General features: G+C 47.7%; 3 protein-coding genes across 5 annotated transcripts in view; 1 reads left to right on the top strand and 2 right to left on the bottom strand.

The window, feature by feature from the left end:
- Positions 1-3462, bottom strand: LOC120906371. Its single transcript, XM_040317983.1, has 8 exons — positions 3166-3462; positions 2908-3095; positions 1915-2008; positions 1719-1822; positions 1228-1326; positions 913-1147; positions 709-829; positions 1-605 (listed from the first exon to the last, which is right to left on the bottom strand). The coding sequence occupies exons 2-8, from the start codon at positions 2992-2994 to the stop codon at positions 194-196; spliced, it is 1152 nt and encodes a 383-aa protein (XP_040173917.1). The 5' UTR covers positions 2995-3095; positions 3166-3462; the 3' UTR covers positions 1-193.
- A 5472-nt stretch (positions 3463-8934) lies between these two features.
- Positions 8935-18169, bottom strand: LOC120905960 (nuclear pore complex protein Nup153-like). 2 transcript variants are annotated; one of them, XM_040317321.1, is made up of 7 exons: positions 17078-18169; positions 16781-16969; positions 14779-16662; positions 13309-14595; positions 12859-12963; positions 11574-11629; positions 8935-10371 (listed from the first exon to the last, which is right to left on the bottom strand). In XM_040317321.1, exons 1-7 carry the CDS (start codon positions 17288-17290, stop codon positions 10293-10295), a joined length of 3813 nt encoding a protein of 1270 aa, XP_040173255.1. In that variant the 5' UTR covers positions 17291-18169; the 3' UTR covers positions 8935-10292. The 2 variants fall into 2 exon arrangements, with proteins under 2 accessions (XP_040173255.1, XP_040173254.1); XM_040317320.1 differs by having other exon boundaries at positions 13309-16662; positions 17078-18168.
- A 3417-nt stretch (positions 18170-21586) lies between these two features.
- LOC120906742 (calcium/calmodulin-dependent protein kinase type II alpha chain) overlaps positions 21587-22610 on the top strand; it is a 35356-nt gene continuing 34332 nt past the window's right edge. For both annotated transcript variants that reach the window (XM_040318641.1, XM_040318642.1), the window contains exon 1: positions 21587-22159. The gene's annotated coding sequence lies outside the window, so the exon portion shown is untranslated. The remainder of the gene's footprint in view (positions 22160-22610) is intronic.

Consider the following 22610-nt stretch of genomic DNA (forward strand, 5'->3'; position numbering starts at 1 on the left):
TACACAGGGTATCAAGCACGTAACAGGAAAATTAAGCTCTCAAAAGACATTTATTGGTTTAGTCTTACCCTGACACGTTGGGGGAGGGGCCATAAATAATGCCATCAAATCAATTAAAGGCGCGCGCGTATGTGTGTGTGTGTGTAAGTGTTTGAAGCTTGTGGAGTGACAATGCTCCTGGGTACGAATCCATCTAATCCTTCAGCACCAGCGGCAGCACGACCAGCGGCGGCACGTACGCGGGATTCTCCGCGTACAGCGTCCACGTGCGCTTGATGCAATCAATAATGCCGACGCAGATCGTTTTCACCTTCTGGTTCTTGCCGTGGTCCCGGAACACCTTGTGCTCGGACGCGGTCACGTCGCTCAGCATCCGCACCACGTCCGCGACCGTCTTCGGCGGCGCGTACTTGGCGAACGTTTTCATCCGCTCGATGCTCGACTCGATGATCAGGCCGGACACCTCCTGTACCGGCAACCGCTGGTAGCTGTTCACGTGGATGATGTGCTCGCCCGGGCTGGCGGTCAAGATGTTCAGCTGCGACTCGTCCCCGTTGGTGGCGGGACCCATCTCCGCGTTGTGGAACAACCGGTCGCCCTCCTGTCTGTTTGGGGGGAGGGGGAGGCGGATGGGAGTAAATTAGTGTGGGAGGGTAATGTACCGAAATGTAGGCTTCAATAGTAACGCATTTGCAATAAACTACTTACCTAAGGAACGTCATGTTGATGGAGCACCCATCAGCCGCGCCGACGCCGTGGTCTCGCAGTATCTCTTGCGCCTGCACGAAGTTTTCCGCCGCCAGCAGGGCTCGCGTAATAAAGTGGCGCGCTTTTAAACCAAAAAAAAAAAAACAGGAAAAGGCGATAATGGAATTGCGTAGGACGAATGCGCCACCGGATACCGGAACTTACGTGTTTTGCCGCCGACCAGCGTTTTAGCGCTGAGCGTGTTGATCGAGAAGACCAGCCCGTGATGGTTGGCGTTCATCGTGTAGCCAGGCAGGTGGCCGGCATAGCAGAGCGAGGTGAACCGTTCCTCCACCACCTTGTGCTTGCCTTCCGGCGACTCCGAGATGATGTGGGCCGACACGAAATAGAAGTGGTTCAGCACCTCGGACAGTGCGTCCTCCGTGTGGCCCAGCACAACCTGCAGAGGAAGACGCAGTACGGGGAAGATGAAACTCGCTGTAGATTGAAGAGTTTGCAGTTAGGGGAGAAGGTACGTACGCAGTCGGGTTCGTTGACACAGATGGTCGAGCAACCGATCGGTTGGTTGTTACCATCCTGGCCACCGGTTATGACATCGTCTATATGCAGCAAGAACAGCTGTAACGTGTAACGGGTAACGGGAAGCGGATTATTACTCGTATGGTTTAACGGAAGGAGAGAGGGACAGGGAGAGATAAGCTAATAAGAACATGCGGCAAGGTTTGACGCTGTACGACTCGCAGTCTTGTATGTAACTCCTGGAACTCCTGCAAATAGGCTTACGCCCGGGCTAACAGGATTAGTTGCACCATTTATGGCGACTAAGCGACTAATGTGATTAGCCGTTGCCGTATGGGGCTTGTTTCTGATCTTTTGGCGGTCTTGCAGTCGTCGTTGTTTTACATAACCCAAGCGAATTGCGCTTCTAGTAACCATTACTGGGCCCAAAATAGCACGATGTTCTCATATCGCTCCTCCGGTGCGGTCGCAACTTCCTGCCCGATGATTACCTTATGGAACTCCACCTTGGCCCCGTCCGCAATACCCTGCAGCTCGCGGATGTACTGCGGGAATGATTTATTGACGCTTTCGTACGTGTCAACGTAGATTTTACCTGATAAGAGAGATAGGTTTTACTTTTCAGCATAATGAGTGCGCCACCTGAATTGTCTTATCTTCCAACCTCTCAGCACTCAGATTACTTACGACCATTTTCGGTGTTGAACAGCGGAAGATAGGTTTCGTTCAGCGTTACCGACTTCTCCAGAAAGCTGTGAATGATGGATGCAAAGGTGCGGCCCTGTTTTGGAGAAAGAAGAACCATCAGATCCTTACTGCCTGCGGAACAGTCTCTTCAGAAGTTTAGCAATTCGGCTCAAAGTGTCTAGAAACTCAACAAACGCGGGCTTTAAATGTAATTCACCCAGAAAGATCGATCATATAGGTAGAGCTTCTTCACATCAGGATTTGCAACAGATAATCAGGTGGAATCTATTTCATTTCAGTTATTTCAGTTCATTTTTTCTATTCGAATCGTATAGTGATCAGAAAAAAGGCCAAGAATAACTGAAGTCTTCGAAGGTACTCCTTACAATACCTCGTGATCTCTTGAAGTACTCAAGCAGTTGGGAGCGTTCTATTTTGCCATTCGCCAAAACAGAAGGACCTATCAGAGATGTAGGGCTTCTTAATAAATGTATACGTATATGATAACTGAGGTTATTACACTTTATTATTTGCAATATCTCATGAAGTCTTTATGCTTCCAAGGAGTGGGTCCTATTTGGTAATTCAACCAGACAATTATCTTTTTATATATAAAAAAAATCAACTTAGGTTGGCAAAGGTACAGATCACTTGCAATATCTTGCAATATCTTGACGACTTAAGGCTTGGAATGTATCCTACATTGCAATTCAACCACACAGATGAAACTGCCTTGTTACAAAAAAAAACTGTTGATAGCTGAAGTTTGCACGCATCACTTGCAACATCTTGTACTGTCTAGATGCCGATAAAGCTTGTGTGCATCCTATTTTGCATACTAAAAGCTCTCTGTGCAGACAACCCCTCCGAGGCATTCCTTACTAACCACTAGTTGCAACATCATTTGGCCGCAAAAATCATATCGCAAGTGTCTCCAAATGGTCACCATTGGGTACCAGATACCAGTTCAAGCTAAACCCAACATCAACTTACCACATCAAACCCGACCGAGTAGTGGGTGCCACGCGTGTATAGCACCGGGATGGCATCCCGGCGTTCTAGATCGGCTGGCGCTACCATCGCAAGTGCAGGCTGATTGCTTGATGCACCACTTCGGTGTGTATTGATTGGGGCTGCGAAGAATAACCGTCCGTCCGTTGGCGTTGCTTGTTGGGCTCACACTGTTCAGTATGGGTTTTTGGAAATTAAAAACGCACTTCACCACGGTACGCGATAAGACGCACAACTCACACACACACGCTGACTGTCCCGTGACAGCCCAACCGACAAGACGTACTGGCGCCGCGTGGCCGTGTTTTCAAGCAACGATCTGGGGGGGGGAGATGACTGGAGCAAGGCAACTGATTATGCTTCCAGCGCGATGTCGTTAGAGCAGGCAACGTTAGAATGTTTCGGATTTCGATGAACCCGCTTGCGACTCTCACCGAACGGTAACTGGTGGTCTAGTTATGCTTCCGTCCTGTTTATAAATAATTCTACACCAACCGACTGCACGGGGTGCCGTACCCGTTGCGATTGCCCACCTGCGCGTGTCGCGGGCCGCTGGTGCTTTGACTAGTGCCACCCGCAAAACCCTCCAACGAAACACCGCTCCCTCTCGCTCCCGCTCGTCTGCGGGCTCCGTGTGCTCCACCATCGACAGCCCTATCGCTAAACACACACACACACACACACACACACAAACCGGCACACACCGACACACATTCACACACCGTTTTAGTACGTCTCGACCGTCGTCCCATCCCCATCATCCATCATTTTAACACCAACCACGACCAACCGCGTGGTGATGGTGGTGGTCTAACAGGGCACGACGACGACCACGACGACGACGACGACGACGGTACACGATTAGCTCTGCGAAAGAAGCGCCCGTCGTCTCCGTTGCCTTCCCTCCCTTCTGCTTTATTTTTGTTTTTGTTCTTAAAGCCACAGTTCCTTGAGCAAAAGAAACAGAAACACAAGAACTCTGCGTTCTTCTCGCCGGGCTCCATCTCCCAATGACTGGAGCGCAACGGTGTAGTATTCGCGGTGGTTGCGGGGAGAGGGGAGGAAGGGATGTTTTGTGGCAAAATTAGTCACCTGTCGCAAAACACTTTAGACCGTGGGGGAGGGAGGGTTGCGATTGAGGGTGATGTGGGAGGATTGGGGGGGGGGCTGACGTGTTCTCTTCTTGCTATAAGTAGTGTTCTCTCGGAGAGAACGAGAGCGAGAGAGTGTGTGAGAGAGAGAGAGAGAGAGAGAGAGAGACTAAGGGCAATAGCGGAAGCGGGGCAGCCCCATTTGATGCTGGTCTTCCTCTCACCTCACCACGTCCCTCCGAGGGGTGGAAATTACCCGAGGGGTAGGATGGGGTTAGGGGTGGGGGGGACGGTTCGATCGAAACCGAACGTGTCGGTGGCGAGCCTCGCAGAGCAGCAGGTCACTTGCAGGCATTGCGTGCGGCACAATCCGTTCGCTTCCCTGACCTTACATAATGAGGCACGATCGGGTCCGGGTCTCCGCCGTTCGAAAGCAGATTAAGAATGCCGCTTGAAATGTATGCTCCATGTGACGTCACGTACACTGCTCCGCACTGCACAGACATTTAAACATAGCTGTTGGTTGCATTGTGGAGCGACTCCATTCCGCCCGAAAATCCGGCTCGAAGGACCAGAAGCTTATCGATCTGGTTCGTCCACTCGGCAAACAAATGGATGCAGAGCGAGCGGAGCGTCATTCGCAGGCTTGAACCTTGGCCCCATCGACACTAAGCCGACACCTTTACGTGTCGCCGCCACCATCCGAGACCAACGCCACAAACTGGGTCACACCGGGCACTGATTGCGCATATCTTGAGGCGTAGATGCGGTGGACTTGTCGAGCCAGCATTCTAGCTCAAATCAGCGCGTCGCACTACACGCGGAAATTATCGGAAAAACCACAGCATGTGTACCGTACAGGCAACCTCTCTTTCCTTCCTGGTGTCTGTTTGTTTTGGTCTCCAAAATTCGCCTCGGGTCTTTGTTTTTTTTTTTTGTTGCGCCCCCTGGGTCCCAAAACAACAGAAACAAAACCGTTGATAAAGCTAGTACTGCTGCGGTTAGCCACCGAAACTTCCGGCGTGTGGAGAGATTTGTCCTCTATTAGAACAAATTATGCAGCCCACCCAGTTCTTTGCATGCCATTTTTTGATCGATACACGCCGGAAGTGTAGGTTTGCGTGCTTTAGCGTTCCAGGAAAGTGTGTATAGCATTAGCACACTTCTTTCTCCATTCGGGATGGAGGTGTTGCCTGAGCTCATTCCTAAAAGGGTGCACATTTTAATGGGTTCGTGTAGGGCGACATTAGCCACACGGTAACAGCAGAAAGGGACCTCCAGCGCACGCGAGAGACTTGGTGGCGGCGTCCCAGGCAATCCCTGGTGCGCTCGTTGCGCTAGGCCGTTAAAGTACGCAGGACGCTCGTGCAATATTTTCGCAATCGCGGTCACGCTGGACACGGTTTTTGGCGGGATAAGCCTTTACCTACGCCACCAGGCACCGGACGGGCGCAGGTCATGGTTTTCCAGTTCCGGGGCGTCCATTCTTTCTTTACGATTATTGCCGTGCCTTTGGTCACGGCATTGCCTTCACGTCCGAGTCTCACGACAACGTCAGCACCGCCACCACACACGTCAATGTCAAGACGAATCGGATCTCTTTCGGTTCGGGCCCCCGCACGCACCGGATTTGGCGTTTTAAAACGTTGAACGTTTCCTTCTTTTTTTTGTTGCTTTTTTGCTTTTGCTTTCGGCATAACCCCCCCCCCGAATCGCTTTCCTGTTCAACACGATCTACCCCCGCCGATTGGCTTCTAGGTTACGGCTGTGTCCGTGTATAAAATTTGACGAAATTTGATTATTCCGTGATCGCTCAGAGACGGGGGAAACGGGCGAAGAACAAAAAAAAACAAATGGCACGACCCATAAAATGCAGAGTATGATGATCTCATTAATTTAACTCGTAGTTTTTGGTTTTCGTCTGTTTTGAGCCCAGAGAAGTTAGTGCCATACGGGGCGCAAGCGGGCGGGCGATTGGGAGGTGGTGGACATGTTTGGATTTGGAGTCATAAGCTACGGATACGGGAAGTAAACTTGTTTTGGTCGTTTTAAAACACGTTAATGCGCGCGTTAGTTCGGTTGTTGGGCACACCAAGAGAGAGAGAGAGAGAGAGAGAGAGAGAGAGAGAGAGAGAGAGAGAGAGAGAGAGGGGTGGAGGCCGCGTGATGTATCTTTGTGTCAGTGTGGCGTGACACACAAACGGGCAATCGTTTAAGATGCCTCCAAAGACTTGTGGCGTAAGTCTGTGTCCAAGCTACCACCACGGCCTGCTAGGATCGCAGCAGATGGCGGTAGCGTCTAATCGCGGGAGGGTGATGAAGCAGAAGTGTTAATGAAACTGGCATCAAGGTCGCACGATAGCTTCACAGCTTCCAACTTTTGGGTAGGAAATGGGTCATATTAGCCCTCCCCAGTTTGAATTTTGACCACAAATTTATCATTCTTCTTTTGTCCTCCTTTTCTTTTTTTTTTACCATCCCACCAGGGGGATGTTGATGATGATACTGCTGAAAGGCACCGCACAACAGATGGGAAGAGCATATAACAACCACGAACAAAGCAAAAAACATATAACACAACACAAGCAAACATCTAAACAACAACAAGCAAACAGGAACAGCATGATAAGGGGTTGTGTGGTTGAGTGTGTCTTCGGTGTCGGGATGCAAACGGTTCACCTTGTTGGGGCGTTGTAGACGACGTACACGACGGCGTTCCTTTAGGGGACGCACTAGGGTCAGGGGGGTGAGAAATGGGAACAACGGTATTTTTTTAAATTAGTTTTTTTTTGCATTTCATTGCTTCCCGTGTGAATGGAGGTCGAGGGAAAGTTGGAAGGATTGTTTTTTTTTTTGTTGACATAATTTATAGGTAGACACAGTAGAATGGGGCGTCCTTGAACATATCTTTGAGATTCTTTTTCTCAATTTTGAAAGATTGAAAGTGTTAGAAATCCATTTCGATTGCATTTGTGTGTTTGAAATAACATTGAAAAGAACGGTAATACTGGAATGCTTGATCCTCGCAGTGGCATGTTTAAAATCGTATGGAGGAAAATTGCAACGATGTGCGTTGTGAGGGAGGTTGGCAAACATTTAGGGACATTTTGCGAATGGTTGCATAACCTCGTAGGTCCGTCACACTAAATAGAATAAGAAGAAATTTAAATTTCCACAGCGCTGCATGTAACCGTTCCATAGCTGTTTGGAGCAATTCTTCCGAGTGTTTGAACGATTCCTTTATACTCAGTGATTCCCAAACTGATCCCTACCGCTCATTAGTGGGCGATACGAATGAAACAGTCCACAGATGAGTGTTGCTGGTGGTGGCTGCTCAATTGTTGCAACTTGTACGACTTTTGTCCCAACGCCTATTGCTAGATTGTCACGTTTTATGAGTACTGAATTGATTACCGGATTACATTACTTGATGTCAGAATAACACCATCCGATTATCTACATCCGCATTCATTTAAAAATGGTTGATTTCAATAAATCGGTATGAAGATGAAGGACGAGAAGGACGAAGAACCAAGTGTTACAATGCTTTCTTTTGTCAGTTTGCCAGTTAGAATGGCCCAGATCTCAACCTAATTAGGTAAAGATAAGATATTTGGGATGGTAGGCTCTATGTGACGCCTACCATCCCAAATATGGAACTCTTGGAAATTAGTGATGGGAAATCCCGGACTGATTTCGCTTCTAAAACTTTTTTTTTAATTAAAGAACTAATTCACATTTTGGAGCAAATTATAATTCTGGAGTCAACTATGTTTCCGTTATCGGGGCAAATTGCGATTCCCAGGTCAATTCCGATTCCGATTTCGGAGCCGATTCTGATCGCAGAATCGATTCCAGAGCTGACTCGGGAATCGACTCCGGAGTGAACTCCGGAATTGGCTCCGGAATCAGAATCGGCTCCGGAATTGATTTCGAACATGGAATCGGGTAGGTCCGATTCCGAGCTCCCACCACTATTGGAAATCCCTTCAAGGGATTTAAATAGAACGTTTAGAGCTCCCGATATCCGATTATTGAGCACTATCATGATAATTCTATAAAGGTGTGGGAGCTGGCTGGACAAAAGTTTTGGAAGACAAACGAGTACCCCGCTTAACGAGTGTCTCGCATAACGAGCACAACCATATTAAAATGATCAAAACAATAGTTAATAACACACCATATGACAGATGGCCTTCACCTGTAACAGTTTGCACGTACGAAGTTCGTAGATTTCCTTTAATTTGTCCTTGACGAACTAGTTAGGGGACAATAGCTTGCAATTTGAATATCGATGACACACAAAAAATGCAACTCTCTACACAAGTCTGACGAAAGCCATGGTACCGTGACGAGATAATTGAACATCTTTTGCTACCCTTGCTACCTCGCCTTAGTTTGAACGTTGATTTTCTACGCGCAAAAAAGATGAAATATCTAATGCTACAACCTTAAAATCGTTGCTTCGATGACACGAAGGTGATTGTTATTTATGGTCCTCAATGCTGCGCACCGGAACATGCCACATGGTCGTGTTTAGCAGACCTCCAATTTGCTTGCTGCTGTCTTCAACTGTTTCTGTGTAAGAATCGGTGGAAATTTCTGGGCAAAAAGTTTGCCCGAGGCTGAAGTTTGTTCTTCGTCGTGAGTCCTAGCATTTGATGCCTAGGTGCAGTCTTTGATAGGCTGCAGTGATGCACATCCAGCAGCATTGACGCTCTTGGTTGGTTTGGTAAAGTGCTTTAGAGAAATGTATTGTAAAACCACAGATATACTAATCCTGAAATAACGTCGAGCGACCCGCTATTGTGAAAAGGAATTATTTCTTCTTCATTTCAACTTAGTTTAACATTCCTGCTACAGTTTGAAATAGTTGAAAATAATTGTTACAATAACAACAATCCTTGCATGCAATGTGTCGGTTCCTTTTTTCTTTTTTTTATTAACATGCGCAAATATAACAATACCGAAGCCTAGGGATAATAATTTGTAATTTCATTCCATTTAATTCATGGTTCAAATTATATTTCACTTTTTGTTGAACGAATCTCTTTTTTTTTAAACAAAAAATGTTTTGAAAATTACAAAAAAAAACCCAAACAATGAGCTAAAAGGAAAAATCTTTTATGAACATTTCAGACCTCAAATTCCGTTGCATGAAATGCAATATATACTATAAAATATAATTGAAAATGTTTCGGTAAGCTGTCCTGTTTCTATTTGTTGTGGCTCGCTCCTGCCGTTCTGCCCCTATCTACCTCCTCCTTACCTTTTTCTTCGCATCTTTTGCGCACTCTTCTCCTCTGTCTGTCTTTCTATACTTTAACCGGGTCCTTACATTTCTTACTAGTCTACATATTTTGATACAGCAACTTTACTAGCCCGTACTCGTTTTGTTAACAAACTCTCTTTCGCATTCAGTGTCCTGCACCACAGAACATTCACCATAGCACAGCTTCGCTTCCCTTCACTTGGCTCCTTTCAGCTTCCTTTCGTTTCGCTGCTTACCTATTGTTTCCCTTTTCGCTTGTTGGTTTCAGCCCTGATAATATAAAAGCGTCTTCCCATTCACCGGCTAACGTAAGCGCCAAATAATGACGTCTTGCTGATATTTGTATATATCGCTGGCTCACTTCAAAACTGCGCCAAACAAAAAGAGTTTGATATCTTTCGACAGATGCACCTGCTGTGGCCATAACATCGGACGCCAGAGCGTAACAGCTGATCCTTCCAGCACCCACGGTACTGTGATGACGACCAGTCGGCTATTGTAATCTATGCATCGTCCATACATTGGAACTTTTTTCCTTACCATGTTTGTTACCATCGCCCTACCCCATGTTCTACGTATTTCGTAGCCTTTCTGCGGAATGCGTTCACCTCACCGCGGTAGCTCGATCGCGCGAGAGAGGACCGACACACCTAGCCGCCGATATATGGGTGACTGGTACTAGTATTCCGTTACTGGCGGCCCTTCTTAAAAGATCTTAAATCAGCCGTTTCGCGCGATTGAGGCTGCCGGTGTCGGTGTCCTAGCAAATCGAACTAGCTGCAAAATCTATTCCGCCCGTTTGCTCTACGCCTCCCTGTCTGTCTGGTTTGCTTCTGATTTCTCTACGTACTTCCAAATTTCCTTATAATTATGTCCTAATCACTCAGATTCCCACCTATCCATCCAGCTCCATACCGCACGCCCACACACTCTCATCGTCGGTTGTCTCTTTCACTCGTAGATGCAGCCATCGAGTGCCGGTGTGTCTAGTGTCGCTTGCTGGCTTACCGTGGCTGCAAACGCCGCGAGGCCCGAATCATCTTCCGCCTGGCGATTTGATGCGATTGGCCCGCCGATATTTGCCTGAAAACGGTACAACATATATTTTAATTTACTATCAGGCTTAAATTGAAATAGGAAAAAAAAAGTTTTTCGTGGAAAAGGGGGGGGGGAGGGGATTTCAAAAGAAATCCCGTAAATGAAAGTAAATAGGAATATCAAATAGAGCCACAAAAATACAGCAAATACAACAGCAAACAACAGTTTTGTCACTATTTAATACAAAAAGACAAACAAGAAGTTAATGCGTGCGTGATTAATAATGCGTGAACATAAAACCACAATCGGCAGTACAATGGAAGCTACAAGCTAAGTTAGCGTTAATTTTAATAAAACCGATGAATTTCTTCGCTATGTTATAGAATAGAACGTACACGACGAAATCCAGAACTACAGCCGGTATTAGGATGCCCAATCGTATTCTACTTTTACCTGAATTTGATGATAATTTGGTAAGCCCTGTTGAACTATGTTTATGACAACATAATTACACGAATATTAGATTCGACAACAACGACTGCCTGCGATGTTTGATTCGAATTGTTTTTTCCTCTTATCTATCTGCTGCTTTATAGTGGCTTTCAAATTGCAGAAACTGTGATCTTAAATCTATCCATCTTCCCCAGGTGTGCAAATTATTATATAAATGTGTAAAATCGACTGAAAAGTAAAAAGTAGTAATAAGAATGTATTGTCCTTAAATGAGAAAATGTGACGCACAGGATGCAGCCGTGTTGAGCAGACAACATAGTGTAATGTGTTCGTGATTCGAATTTAATTTGCTCCATTTTTTTATTAGGGTAAATACAATCTTAACGATTCTTTCTCCCTTTCAAGTCCCATTGAACAAAGTAAGAACATTACGTAGCTCACAAACGAGTTATACGACATACAGCAAATATGGAAATGTAGTAGCTAGATACGTCAATGATTACAGTCATTTGAACAAGATTCAGCCTTGGCATAGTAGCTTCTTCGTACCCCAATAACTACGAATGCACAACATGCAAAGCAATATTAGCTAAAAAAATTAAAAAGCTAAACACGCGATTATTAGTTGATAATTGTGATGAAAAATCTAACCTCAACACTACTGGATACTGGATGCAGGGAACGAAGGATAGAATCATAAAATATATACACTGTGGCACAGAGATAGTGAACGGCTAGGATGTGTAATTGCGTAGAGAACGTCTCTAATTTCTTATCAAGAGCCAGCTACTTACGCGCTTGGGTTGGGTTGTGGTTTTCCGCCGAATTGGAATACTGGATTAGACTCAGCCTGCATATTTTTGAAGAAAAAAAAAAACAAAAAGAGAGTATTAAAACCATCATTAACGTTGTTACACGTGTCTACTTCTGATGAGCCTCTTGGTTATGTGTGGCTCTTGATGTGGGAAGAATTTTGAGGTGTAATGTAGATTTGTGTCTTCTAAATCTATTACGCAGCGCCTGATATTTCAATAGATTTAGGAGACTTATAACATAGCTTGGTCAGACATAATTGAAGCAAAACAAAATCAAGAAGAACTGAAAAAAGCAACGAAAGGGAGTATTATATACCCAATTTTTCCATGTATAGCCATCAACATTTCATCAAAAACTTAACCAGACAGTGTTTTTTACTATTTCTAAACAATAGAGCCCATGGACTTCTGGCATAGACTAGAAAGGTTGCTGAATCGTTAACGGAGCAACCACACCCAAAACTGAATTTTAGAATTCATTGCGAACTTATCACCCCTCCCACCGTCAGTGAAGTAGAAAAAATAAATCGACAATGACAAATGGATTGGATTGTGCAATAATGTCAAAATCTTGAATGATAATATCTATTCGGCTCTGTAAGATGTAGTGGTGGGAGCTCGGAATCGGACCTACCCGATTCCGAATTCGTGTTCGGAACCAATTCATGAGCCGATTCCGATGCTGGAATCGATTCCGGAGTTAAATCAGGAGCCGATTCCAGAGTTGGTTCCGGAGCCGATTCCGGAGTTGGTTCCGGAGTCGATTCCGGAATTGGTTCCGGAGATGAATCCGGAATCGATTCTGGGATCGGCCCCGGAATCGATTCCAAGATCGGAATCGGCTCCGGCATCAGAATCGCCTCCAGAATTGGAATCGACATGAGAATCGCAATTTGCTCCGGTAACGGAATCAGGCAGAAATGGAGTTAGCTCCAGAATGACTATTAGTTTTTGAATTGAAATAAGAAGTGTGAGACGCGAAATAAATCGGGGAATCTCCATGCGAATAGATCATTTGCAAGTAAATTTCGATTCTTTGTCTATATCAACACGTATCATTGGACCCAAACGCCTATTCCTATGAAGATGCCGGAACCGAATCCGTTTCGAAGCCAATTCTGACATTCGAAACTGATTCCGGACCTACTATCTGGAATCGATTCCAGAAAACTTTGAAGCTAGCCGGAATCGATTCCGACGAAATCTTCATTTTTCCCATCACTAGTAAAATGGACTTCTATTGCTCAGGAGTGGCACGCCATACCCAATTACTGGTTGTGGTGAAATTAAAGTTGACCGGTGTCGATGACGGCAATCCGAACAGGCTGGTAGGAGCGGCATTACTGTCTCCGGTAACGCTGGCCGCGAACTACAATTAGAAAAAAAGAAACATTGGCGTTGGCAAGAAGGTAACGCTATATAGTTAATTTTAAAATAATGTTCACATTCCAGTCAACTGTTAACAGTAGATCGACCAAGGATTGTAATAATCCTGGTTTTTGCCATCCAAACTAGGCACAAATACGGCCCGCGATGACCTTACATAATGAATCATTTATTTCGAGTATTTTAATCATCATGTTTTTTTTTCTTTTTAAGCAAAAAATCAAGCTTCTAAATAAAAATAATGTGATACATTAGTATGTTTTGTTATCACAATGAAATTAGCTAAAAATAACGTCAAATAGCCCTCAGCAATAAAAACGAAAATTACCTGTTGCTGTGGCGCCATTGAGCTGCCACTGTTCACCGACGGTTGGAAGCTGACGGCGGAAGGAACTTTAGGGCTAGCACCGAAAACGAACGGCTGGGCGGCACTGGTCACGGTGGTGCTAGTGTTCGTGAAGGAAAAGCTCGGCTTGCTGCTGCTCGCTTCCGGCACTACTGCCGCGGCCGGTGGGCAAGGGTGGGCGCTGTTCGCCGGCGCACCGAACGAAAACAGGCCCGCTGGGACTGGTGCTGTAGCGGGTGCCGGTGCTGGCGCTGGCGCTGGCGCCACACTGTTGGAAGTGCCACGATCCACCCCGTTGAAGGCACCGAACAGGAAGCCGCCCGTCCGCGAAGGGGTGGAGGTGATCGGGTCCGCTGCTTTCATCTCCTTCTGGGTGTCGATTGTCGTGGAGTTGGCGGCAGTGTTTGGTGTAAACGATGGCATGCCGAAAGTGAATTTAGGAACGAGCACGGCGGCTTCGCTTGCCTTGCCGGGGGCACTGCCGGCCCCACCACCGCCCGGTCGGTCCTGTTCGCAGCAGAGACATCGGCCGTGCTCTATCGGGTTCTGCGCAGTGCACGTGTCACACACCCACGTGCTTGCCTTCATCTTTTCGACGATCGACTGGAAGCCATCCTTCAGCTCCGGCACCTTGCTGAACGGTGAATCCGCCGCCAGCATTCTTTTCCATTCGATCGACGTGTGTGGCTCACTGTCTTGCGAGGATTTTTTCGCGGGAGGTTGCTGCTGTTGCTCTTCAGGTTTCTTCGCTGGTTTCGCACTTTCGCACGCCATGCACTTTTGCTGCTCGGGCTCATTCCGGATCATGCACATGTCACACACCCATTTGCCGGCGGATTCGGCCATCAGTTCCTGGAACGAGCGAACAGGCTGCGCGCTTATTGAAGGTTGCGGCTGCTGCTGTACTGGCTTCTTCATCGCAAGCCACTGCTTCAAATCGCTCGGCGTTTGCGGTTCGCTGTTGTGAGTCGAATTTTTCGCGGGAGGTTGCTGCTGCTGTTCTGGCTTCTTCGCTGGCTTCGCACTTTCGCACGCCATGCACTTTTGCTGCTCGGGCTCGTTCCGGATCATGCACATGTCACACACCCATTTGCCGGCGGATTCGGCCATCAGTTCCTGGAACGAGCGAACAGGCTGCGTGGTGCTTGTTGAAGGTTGCTGCTGCTGCTGCTGCTGCTGCTGTGCTGGCTTCTTCGCTGGCTTCGCACTTTCGCACGCCATGCACTTTTGCTGGTCGGGCTCATTCCGGATCATGCACATGTCACACACCCATTTGCCGGCGGATTCGGCCATCAGTTCCTGGAACGAGCGAACAGGCTGCGTGGTGCTTGTTGAAGGTTGCTGCTGCTGCTGCTGCTGCTGCTGTGCTGGCTTCTTCGCTGGCTTCGCACTTTCGCACGCCATGCACTTTTGCTGGTCGGGCTCATTCCGGATCATGCACATGTCACATACCCATTTGCCGGCGGATTCGGCCATCAGTTCCTGGAACGAGCGAGCCTTCGTTTCGAGATGTTGCTCTAAACAGCGTGCCGGCGATGCAAACGTGAACGTAATCGTAGGCGACGGGCTAAACTCCAGCTCCATCGGTTCACCCAGCGCAATGGGCGAAGCGAAGGTAAACTGCTGCACACCTTCAATCGGCGTGCTGGACCTGCACAGCTCCTTCCCTTCGTTTTCCTGCTCCATCAAATCCGTCTCGTCCCCATCCTCCTCCTCCTCCTCGCTCTCCCCGTGCTTTTCCTCTGCTTCTTTACACTGCTCTTGCTGCTCTGTCTCGCGCTCGTCCTCTGCACCCACCAGCTGCTCCTGCTCATTATGCGTTGGCGTGGTTTCATTTCCATTTACCGCCTTCCGCTTCCCCTCCGCTGTGACCGGCTGCGATGACAGCGGATTCCATCTAACCCGCGACAGACCGCGCAGATGCTCGGGGTTAGGTAACGGGGGGGCTAGTTGCTGCTTCGGCTCTTCCGGCGCCTTGGACGCTTCCACGCTCGGGCGGGTCTCGGTGGCCAGGCTTCGCCGCTCACTCGGACTTGCTGGCCGGTCGGCGGGCAGCAGCGGTACGCTGTACTCCATCAGGGGTACGGCCGGCGGCCGTGGCACATACTCCACCGGTTCGTTCAGGATGGACGCCGACTTCTGCTCGCGCATGATCTGCAACATCTCCGGTATGCGCGGGCTGTGCACGTCCGGGTACGGGTAGGCAATACGGTTCGTCTGCTTCGTGCGGCCGATCAGCTCGTCCAGTTCCCGCCTCAGGCTCGAATTGCTCAGGAATTGCTCCGGCACTGGCTGGCCATTTTTCTTGTTCGTCGAAAACGTGTCCAGGATGTGCCTCATGCGCTGCGAGGTCGACGAGATTTCGGGCGCTTTTGGAGGTTCCGGGCCCGCTTCTCGCCGTCTGCCCGAGCCGGAGGCCGCGTCTTGCCGTACGACCAGCGTCGAATTGGACGGCTGCGCCGACCGCTGCACCATCACGTTGGTGGCGAGGGTGCGCGCGGCCGACGCGCCACCGTACCGCGTCAGGCCGTCGTAGAACGGTGACCCACCGTACTCGGGCGGTATGCGGCCGCTGCTGAGGGAGGAGACGGACCCGAACAGGGTCTGGTTGAAGGAGGGCCATCGGGAGGAGACGCTCGATTCGGACCCGCTCGAGTAGAGGCTCTTGGCCGGCTCGTCGTGGGACGAGAAGAACGCCTTCGGGACCGCTCCGCGCTGCAGGCTCTCCATCCGCTGTCGATAGTGCGCGTTGCCCAGAAAGCTCGTCATGCGGCCGGACGCATCGGCCAGCCCCTGGCCAAACTTGTACGCAGCGAACGGTCTGGCTGGCTCGCCCGCCGCGCCGTCCTCCGGTTCCGCTCCCGACGTGACCGTTGCCGTCGGCTGGGTGGAATGGATTGAGTACGGGCGGAACACGCTGTCCGACGATGCCACCGACGCAGGCCGCCCGAACAGGGAGGTGCGCCCACTGGGCCGAGCATCATTGCGCGCACTTCGGTACTGCCCGACCGTGGACGTGGCACGGTCCATCCTGCCCGTTTGCGCGACAAATCGATCGAACCGATCGGTCTGGGTGTGTTTCGAGGAACGGACCGGTGCCCGGCTGGCCCGCATCCCGATCGTGCTGCGAGGCAATGGAGCGGCGGCCACCGACGGTTCGACCTCGTGCAGCCGGCGCCGTTTCGTAACTATCTCGTAAGTACGGGCGTTCCGGTGGGCCGCGGGTGCCTGCTCCTCGTCATTCTCGTCCGCATACTCCTCCTGCTCCATTACTGCCCGATCTGCCCTGTCCTGGTCCTCCTCATCCTCCCGCTCCTCCTCCTCTTCCTCCTTGTCCTGAGAGCAAAGAAACGGGGCAAATACAAACACACACACACACACATGCAGGGTTTATTAAACGTTCACCAAGCGTCAAAAGCGAAGCGCCAGACGGGCGCACGGGGAAATACGTTACCATGATGGAAGAGCGCGGTCGCTTCCGCGGTTCCGCTGCCAGCTGTTCGCGAGCCTGCCGGCCAGATAGGTCCGCCTCGAGGCTTCGCTTGTATCTGCCCTGCTTTGGCGACACTATCTTCTCCTTGGCATTGCGCACCAGCTTCGACAGGTTGGACAGGAAGTTCGAGGCAATTTTGCCGACGAGTGACTGGAACGAGGGTAAGAAAAGTAAGAAGTTTTGTTTTTCGCCAGAACATCCGTTCGTCTGAACTAATGCCACCACCCTTCTCTCCGTTTTTCTGCTCCCCGCACTTACCTGATCCTGTTCGCTCGCTGTGCTGCTGTTGATGGTGTTGGTGTGATTTCGAGAATTACTACGATCGCTGTCCTCTTCCTCCATGGTGGCGGCGAGCACCGGACGATCGCTCCGTCCCGTTGGCGTCACCTCGTCCTCCTCCTCGCAGTCGTCGTCCTCCTGCGAGCGCTGTTCCGTACGGCGGGGCGACGACACTTTGCCCATGTACGACATTTTCTAACCCACCACAGCCGCACCACACGCACGCAGACGCTTCCTTCTCACTCACTCAATCTCGCTCTCGATCTCGCTCTCCGCTTGTCCCTAGCTCTCCCGGTCTCTTTCTCGCCTTCCGGCACGAAGGGAAATGGATGCAGGCAGTTGCTAGTTGTGGCGGCCGTTTTCCAACGAATCCGTGACGCTTGTTGATTGCTGGTTGTGGGGGGGGGAGGGGGTGGGTTGTTGAATTGTGTGATATGACTGTCTCCCGCGTTTCGTTTCTCGCTCCGTCTTTTGTCTATCGTAGGCGAACTATCGCGTTACATCGAACACGGGACAGGGCCGAACATGTCAAGAGACATGTCAAATGGAACGCAACCAACTCACGATCCCGCACATGCACATGTACACCCAGGCACACACACACAAACGTACTCACGCACAAATCCCTACTGACAGTGGTGCTTGCTTCCGCTTTTTTCCGAGGAAGACGCACGCACTCAAATCAACGCTCTCAATGCCGGCAACCACCGTGCACGAGGAACCCGAATTAGAAGGAAAGATGGACAAAAAACGCGGGGCTTTGCTAGAGACACGCACGCACGCATACACACACACACACTGACAAACGCACACAGGCGCGCGCGCTCCCCTGCACGCACGCGTCACCGGCACACACAACTGGCACTGGGAAGTATCGGGAAAAGCGCTCACGCTTGCGAAACTTCGACAATTGTTGCTGCACTGAAACAATTTCAGGCAGTGCGCTCGCTCTTCGGCTCTCCTAGCTGGCTTGAAGCTAAAAATGGCGACAAAATTACTTGGGCTCTACCTGCGAACACGAGCGTTTACGAGGAAATGATGGTATCGGGCCGCTATGACAGGACTGGCCCAGGGAGCGGATCGAGAATGTCACTGACAGCTGTCAGCGGCGTTGAGCGGTGGGTGCTGGGACATTCTAATTAATTCGCTACAAAACTGTAGGTCAAGAAAGTAATACGCAATGGAGGGTAAGTTGTGGCTGTTATTTAAATTATTTATACTTATTTCTACATGATTCCTTCTGGACTAATCTGCCGTTAATGTGGTCCTATAAACGGATACAACCTTGCTGGCAACACTGGAAGTGTTCGAGCAGCACAAACTGCTCGATTTGCAAGGTTTCTACACGACTTGGGTGTTTAAAAATCGCACGTGAAACTGCATGAGCTAAAGAAATTCAATTTCACTGATCGGTTCTGAAACAGAAACTGAACAGGCTGATCGCTGTAGTGCCGCAAATCCACTAAATTACAATTAAAGGGGTCTAAACGGCTCAAGCTTTCAACCTAAAAGGAATCAAACAGAGCAACTAGACAAACAGATACAATTTCACACCGTGAAGAGTGAAAAAATAGCCTTTATCAACATGGCTGAAACATTTCACGTATCCAGCTATCATCTTGTATGGTGCGATGGCATTTGATGAAATGCCAAGCTTTCCACGCACACTCACATGGTGTGAAAGTATTCTCCGTGAATCAGATTGGTTTTGTATCGACCTGCCATTGAATACCCAAGTGCCACAAATCCACTAATCGACCACTAAACGGGCTCTAAACGACTCAAGCTCTCTGCTTAAACAGAATATAGAAAGACTTCGTTTAGCAGACGGTGAACGACTGATGCATTCTAAAAATATAAAAAAGCTGGTAACGCCATCTGTTGGGGGCACCCAACCAGGGGAACGCTTTCTTCGCTTTGAGAGCTTTCTCCTTCCTTCTGTACTGTTGTATGGTTTCGCATTGAAGTTATGCATCGCTAGTACTAGAACGGCAAGGTGAGAACGCTTTCGGTCCCTATCCAAGAAAGTGTGTTCCAAAAATCAAATCCTAATTTTTATGAGTTTTTTTTTTCTTTTTTGTGCTTATTTCTATTCTAATTAATATTTGCTGCCTATAATTTGTATAAAAATAATTTATTGAGTAGCAAAATTAAAATGATACCTTTTAAAAAAACTTTTTTTAATTTCACTATGTTTACCCTTCATTATTAGGATTAAATATGTATGTCATTTCTCCCTTTAAAGAGCTATCGATATATTTTTGTTACATTAACACCTTTCAACGGGTTGGTATTTAGCAACTGAGTTATGCAGACTATTTTCATCAAAGTGAAATAGCTCAGAGTTTAAAGCAAGAGATCATAACACGTAAATCGTGCTATCGAGTCTCACGCTCATATCTGGGAACACTGTAACAGGGCAGCGTTGAATACGCTTGTAAAGTTTTCTTTTGACAGTTGCAATTTCAAAATCAAAGCGAAATTTTTCATTGACATATTTTAAATTAATTACTGCATTTAATTACTGCTAAATGCACTGCTAATCGCCTTCAAATCGCCGGCGATTACAAGGCGATTAGAAGGCATTTAACGGAAATTTGGATTTACAATTTACAGCATTTACAATTTTACATTGGAAATTTTACAATTTACAGCAATAGTACAATTTGCTCAAAGAACTGTCAAATTTAGAAAACCGCGTATCTCCGAATCCGCGTATAAGAAGTACCGTGTATCTCGGGGACCGCCTGTACCCACTTTGATTTTTTCGTTCCGGTGGCCTCGTGCCAAACAGTATGTTTGAAAACAGTCAGTGTTGCCAGGGACAGGTAAGCATATGGCCGCGGGGCCATGGAGATTCTCAACGCTCATTTTCTCAAGCACTCATGAGTGCTTTTGAGAAATCCTCGTTCTCAGCGTTTGTCGAATCGGAACAAAATCGGTTTTGAGAACCTTTGAGAATCTATGAGAAAGTTGACGAGGCAGCGATCGGCTATCTGAAATATGAGCAATTGTGCGATTTGTTTTTCGGTAATCACTTTGGAAAATATATTCAATATTTATAATTGAAATAAAAAAATTAAAAAATATGCGATCAAAAACATATTTCTTATTTAAAGCTCCAACTAAAGCTTGAGTGGCAATATCAGTTTCTCAGAGTGAGAAAAACTGACGACGGCCACGGGCTCGCGTCTGAGAACAGGTTTTGAGTGCTTGAGAAACTTAAATGAGTGCTTGAGAACGTTTTCTCAGCTTGAGAAAGCCCCGTGGCCTCGCGGCCTATGAATTGACTCTTCAGGCCTTATTAGACGGAGGAAAATACTGGCAAATACTGGTCTCGATTGGGGTTTATCTGTCAAACTAAAATTTGGGCACAAAAATGCCTCTCGTATGTGTACAGTCATTATCCGATATACGCTATCGCACGGGACCGAGCGCAATAGCGTATCTCGAGTTTTCGCGTATAGCGGATTCCTATGGAAAAATAGTTTACACTCCCGGTTCGAGGGTTGAAATATAGCGTCACAGAGTTTTGCATTGAAGTTTTTTGTTATAAAACAGGTATCTTTTGCACAAATTTAATGCAAAATGCATTAAGAACACTAAGGAAATTCAAAAAGAGCATAAAATATCTCAAATAATTAAAATATTTGCAAAAAACAAATGGAGCTGTCAAATTTAGAGAAATCGCGTACTGCGAATTCGCGTATATCGAGTATCGAGTACTGCGGATAATTGCTGTAATAAGGCAAGATAATTGTTCTGTCACCCTGCACATTTATTATTTAATTAATTGATTTTCTTGGCTTTATCCGAAAGAATTATTCGTTGTTTCCCATTTTTGTTGTTTTTGTACATCATCATCATGAAATTCAATTCGCTCTATCGACGTTAACAGAAAAAACTACTGGGGAGCAAATCGGAAATTAGCATGCCGAATTCAGATTTTCCGACTGGCATCTAACTGTCAAACCCTGTTTGACGGATATATTCCAAAATCGAATGACAATATTTTCCAGCGTCTAATAAGGTCTTAATTGAGACTGACAGCGCTGCAGTGGCGACCTCTGGAAAAGTTTAGAGTTTGCGTGAAAGTGCTTATAAAAATAACTTTTTTTGCCTATTTTTTCTATATGAAGTTTCACGCACACGAGCTGTCAAACGACGGCGCTGGCATCCCCCATGCTCCGTCTCACATCTGGCACAAACTATGCATTTTGTTGCATTCAAATTACCATATCCTGGCGATACATTCAAAATCGTTCACCAGATGAATTCTCAGCGACCAATCTCGGCCAGTTTGTGAGCGGTCACACAAACGAGAAGCGAGATTATTTTCCCAAGCTATTATTTCAATCGTGTAAGGGCCACTTTACACACACATCGTGGCCCACCTTTTTATGCTAACTTTGGCTGGCAGCTCATAGCGCCACAGCAGCCAAACTGTCAGCGCGGTAGGAAAGGAAAAGTGGTGTGAGTGTGTGTGTGTGTGTGTGAAAGAGAGGGAGCATAAAAAAACATTGAAAAATAAAAAAATAAAAAAAAGGTGTTGGAGAACAAATCTGCCATGAACAATTGGTGCAACAGCTTTGGAAAAGGCGAAGGAACAATTGCAACACTGGACATGCCAATTGCGGGCCTGCCGCTTACTGTTCCGGAAAAATCGGCGCCAATTCTAGATACCCGCTAGAGCGTTCGATAGCCAGCCTCCGCCGCATGCAGTCTGCGAAATTCATTCCGCGAAAACTATTCCCGCACCAGGTAGTTGCTGCAGCTGCTGCAGGAACAGCAAAACGCGACCGTCCAGTGGTGCAGGTTGTTCACGTTCTGCTGACGGGAAGCATCGCGGAATTGATATCTCTAGTCAAGACCATCCCTCCCCCAGTTAGTGATAAGTGATAAGAGTTGTTAAGTTTTCTAATGTTATCTTAAAGGCGCGTAATCGTATGTGTGTGTGTGTTTCGCTGTGTGCGTGCGTGCATGTGTTTGAGAGCTGCTCGAAACGGATGTAAGCTTACAATCAACACGGTGCTTTCGGCTTCGATGGAACGACAATCGATTGTGAGTAATGTTCAATGCTTTAAGTTTATTAACCGATGGACTACAGAGTACTCTCGAGTCAAATTGTGTTGTATAATGTACAATAATTAACCAGCAGAGCATTCATACATCGATATGATTGCACGCATTTCGAACACTGAAATGCGGAGTCAGCTCTGCTGTGGTCATTCCAGAGAGATCGCCAACTGAATTTAGTAAACGGCACTGCGTAGAAGGGAATTGCGAGAAACAAATGTGGTTCGGGTTTCAGCGACCGCCAGCATTGGCCGATGACGGAGTGTTCTGGCAGGAACGTAGAGGTGTATCTACGAAAGCAGTACCGGCCAGTCGATGCTTCCAGTTAGCGCTCTTGTGCTGGCATGCTTTACATGTTCGTGCGAGGTGCGGGATTCCAAGCAGCAAACACCAAGCCTTGTAGTCGAGACCGCTGATAGCAATCACGGCGGGCGAA

The sequence above is a fragment of the Anopheles arabiensis genome, chromosome X (genome assembly GCF_016920715.1).
Source record: "Anopheles arabiensis isolate DONGOLA chromosome X, AaraD3, whole genome shotgun sequence".
Classification (NCBI taxonomy): domain Eukaryota; kingdom Metazoa; phylum Arthropoda; class Insecta; order Diptera; family Culicidae; genus Anopheles; species Anopheles arabiensis.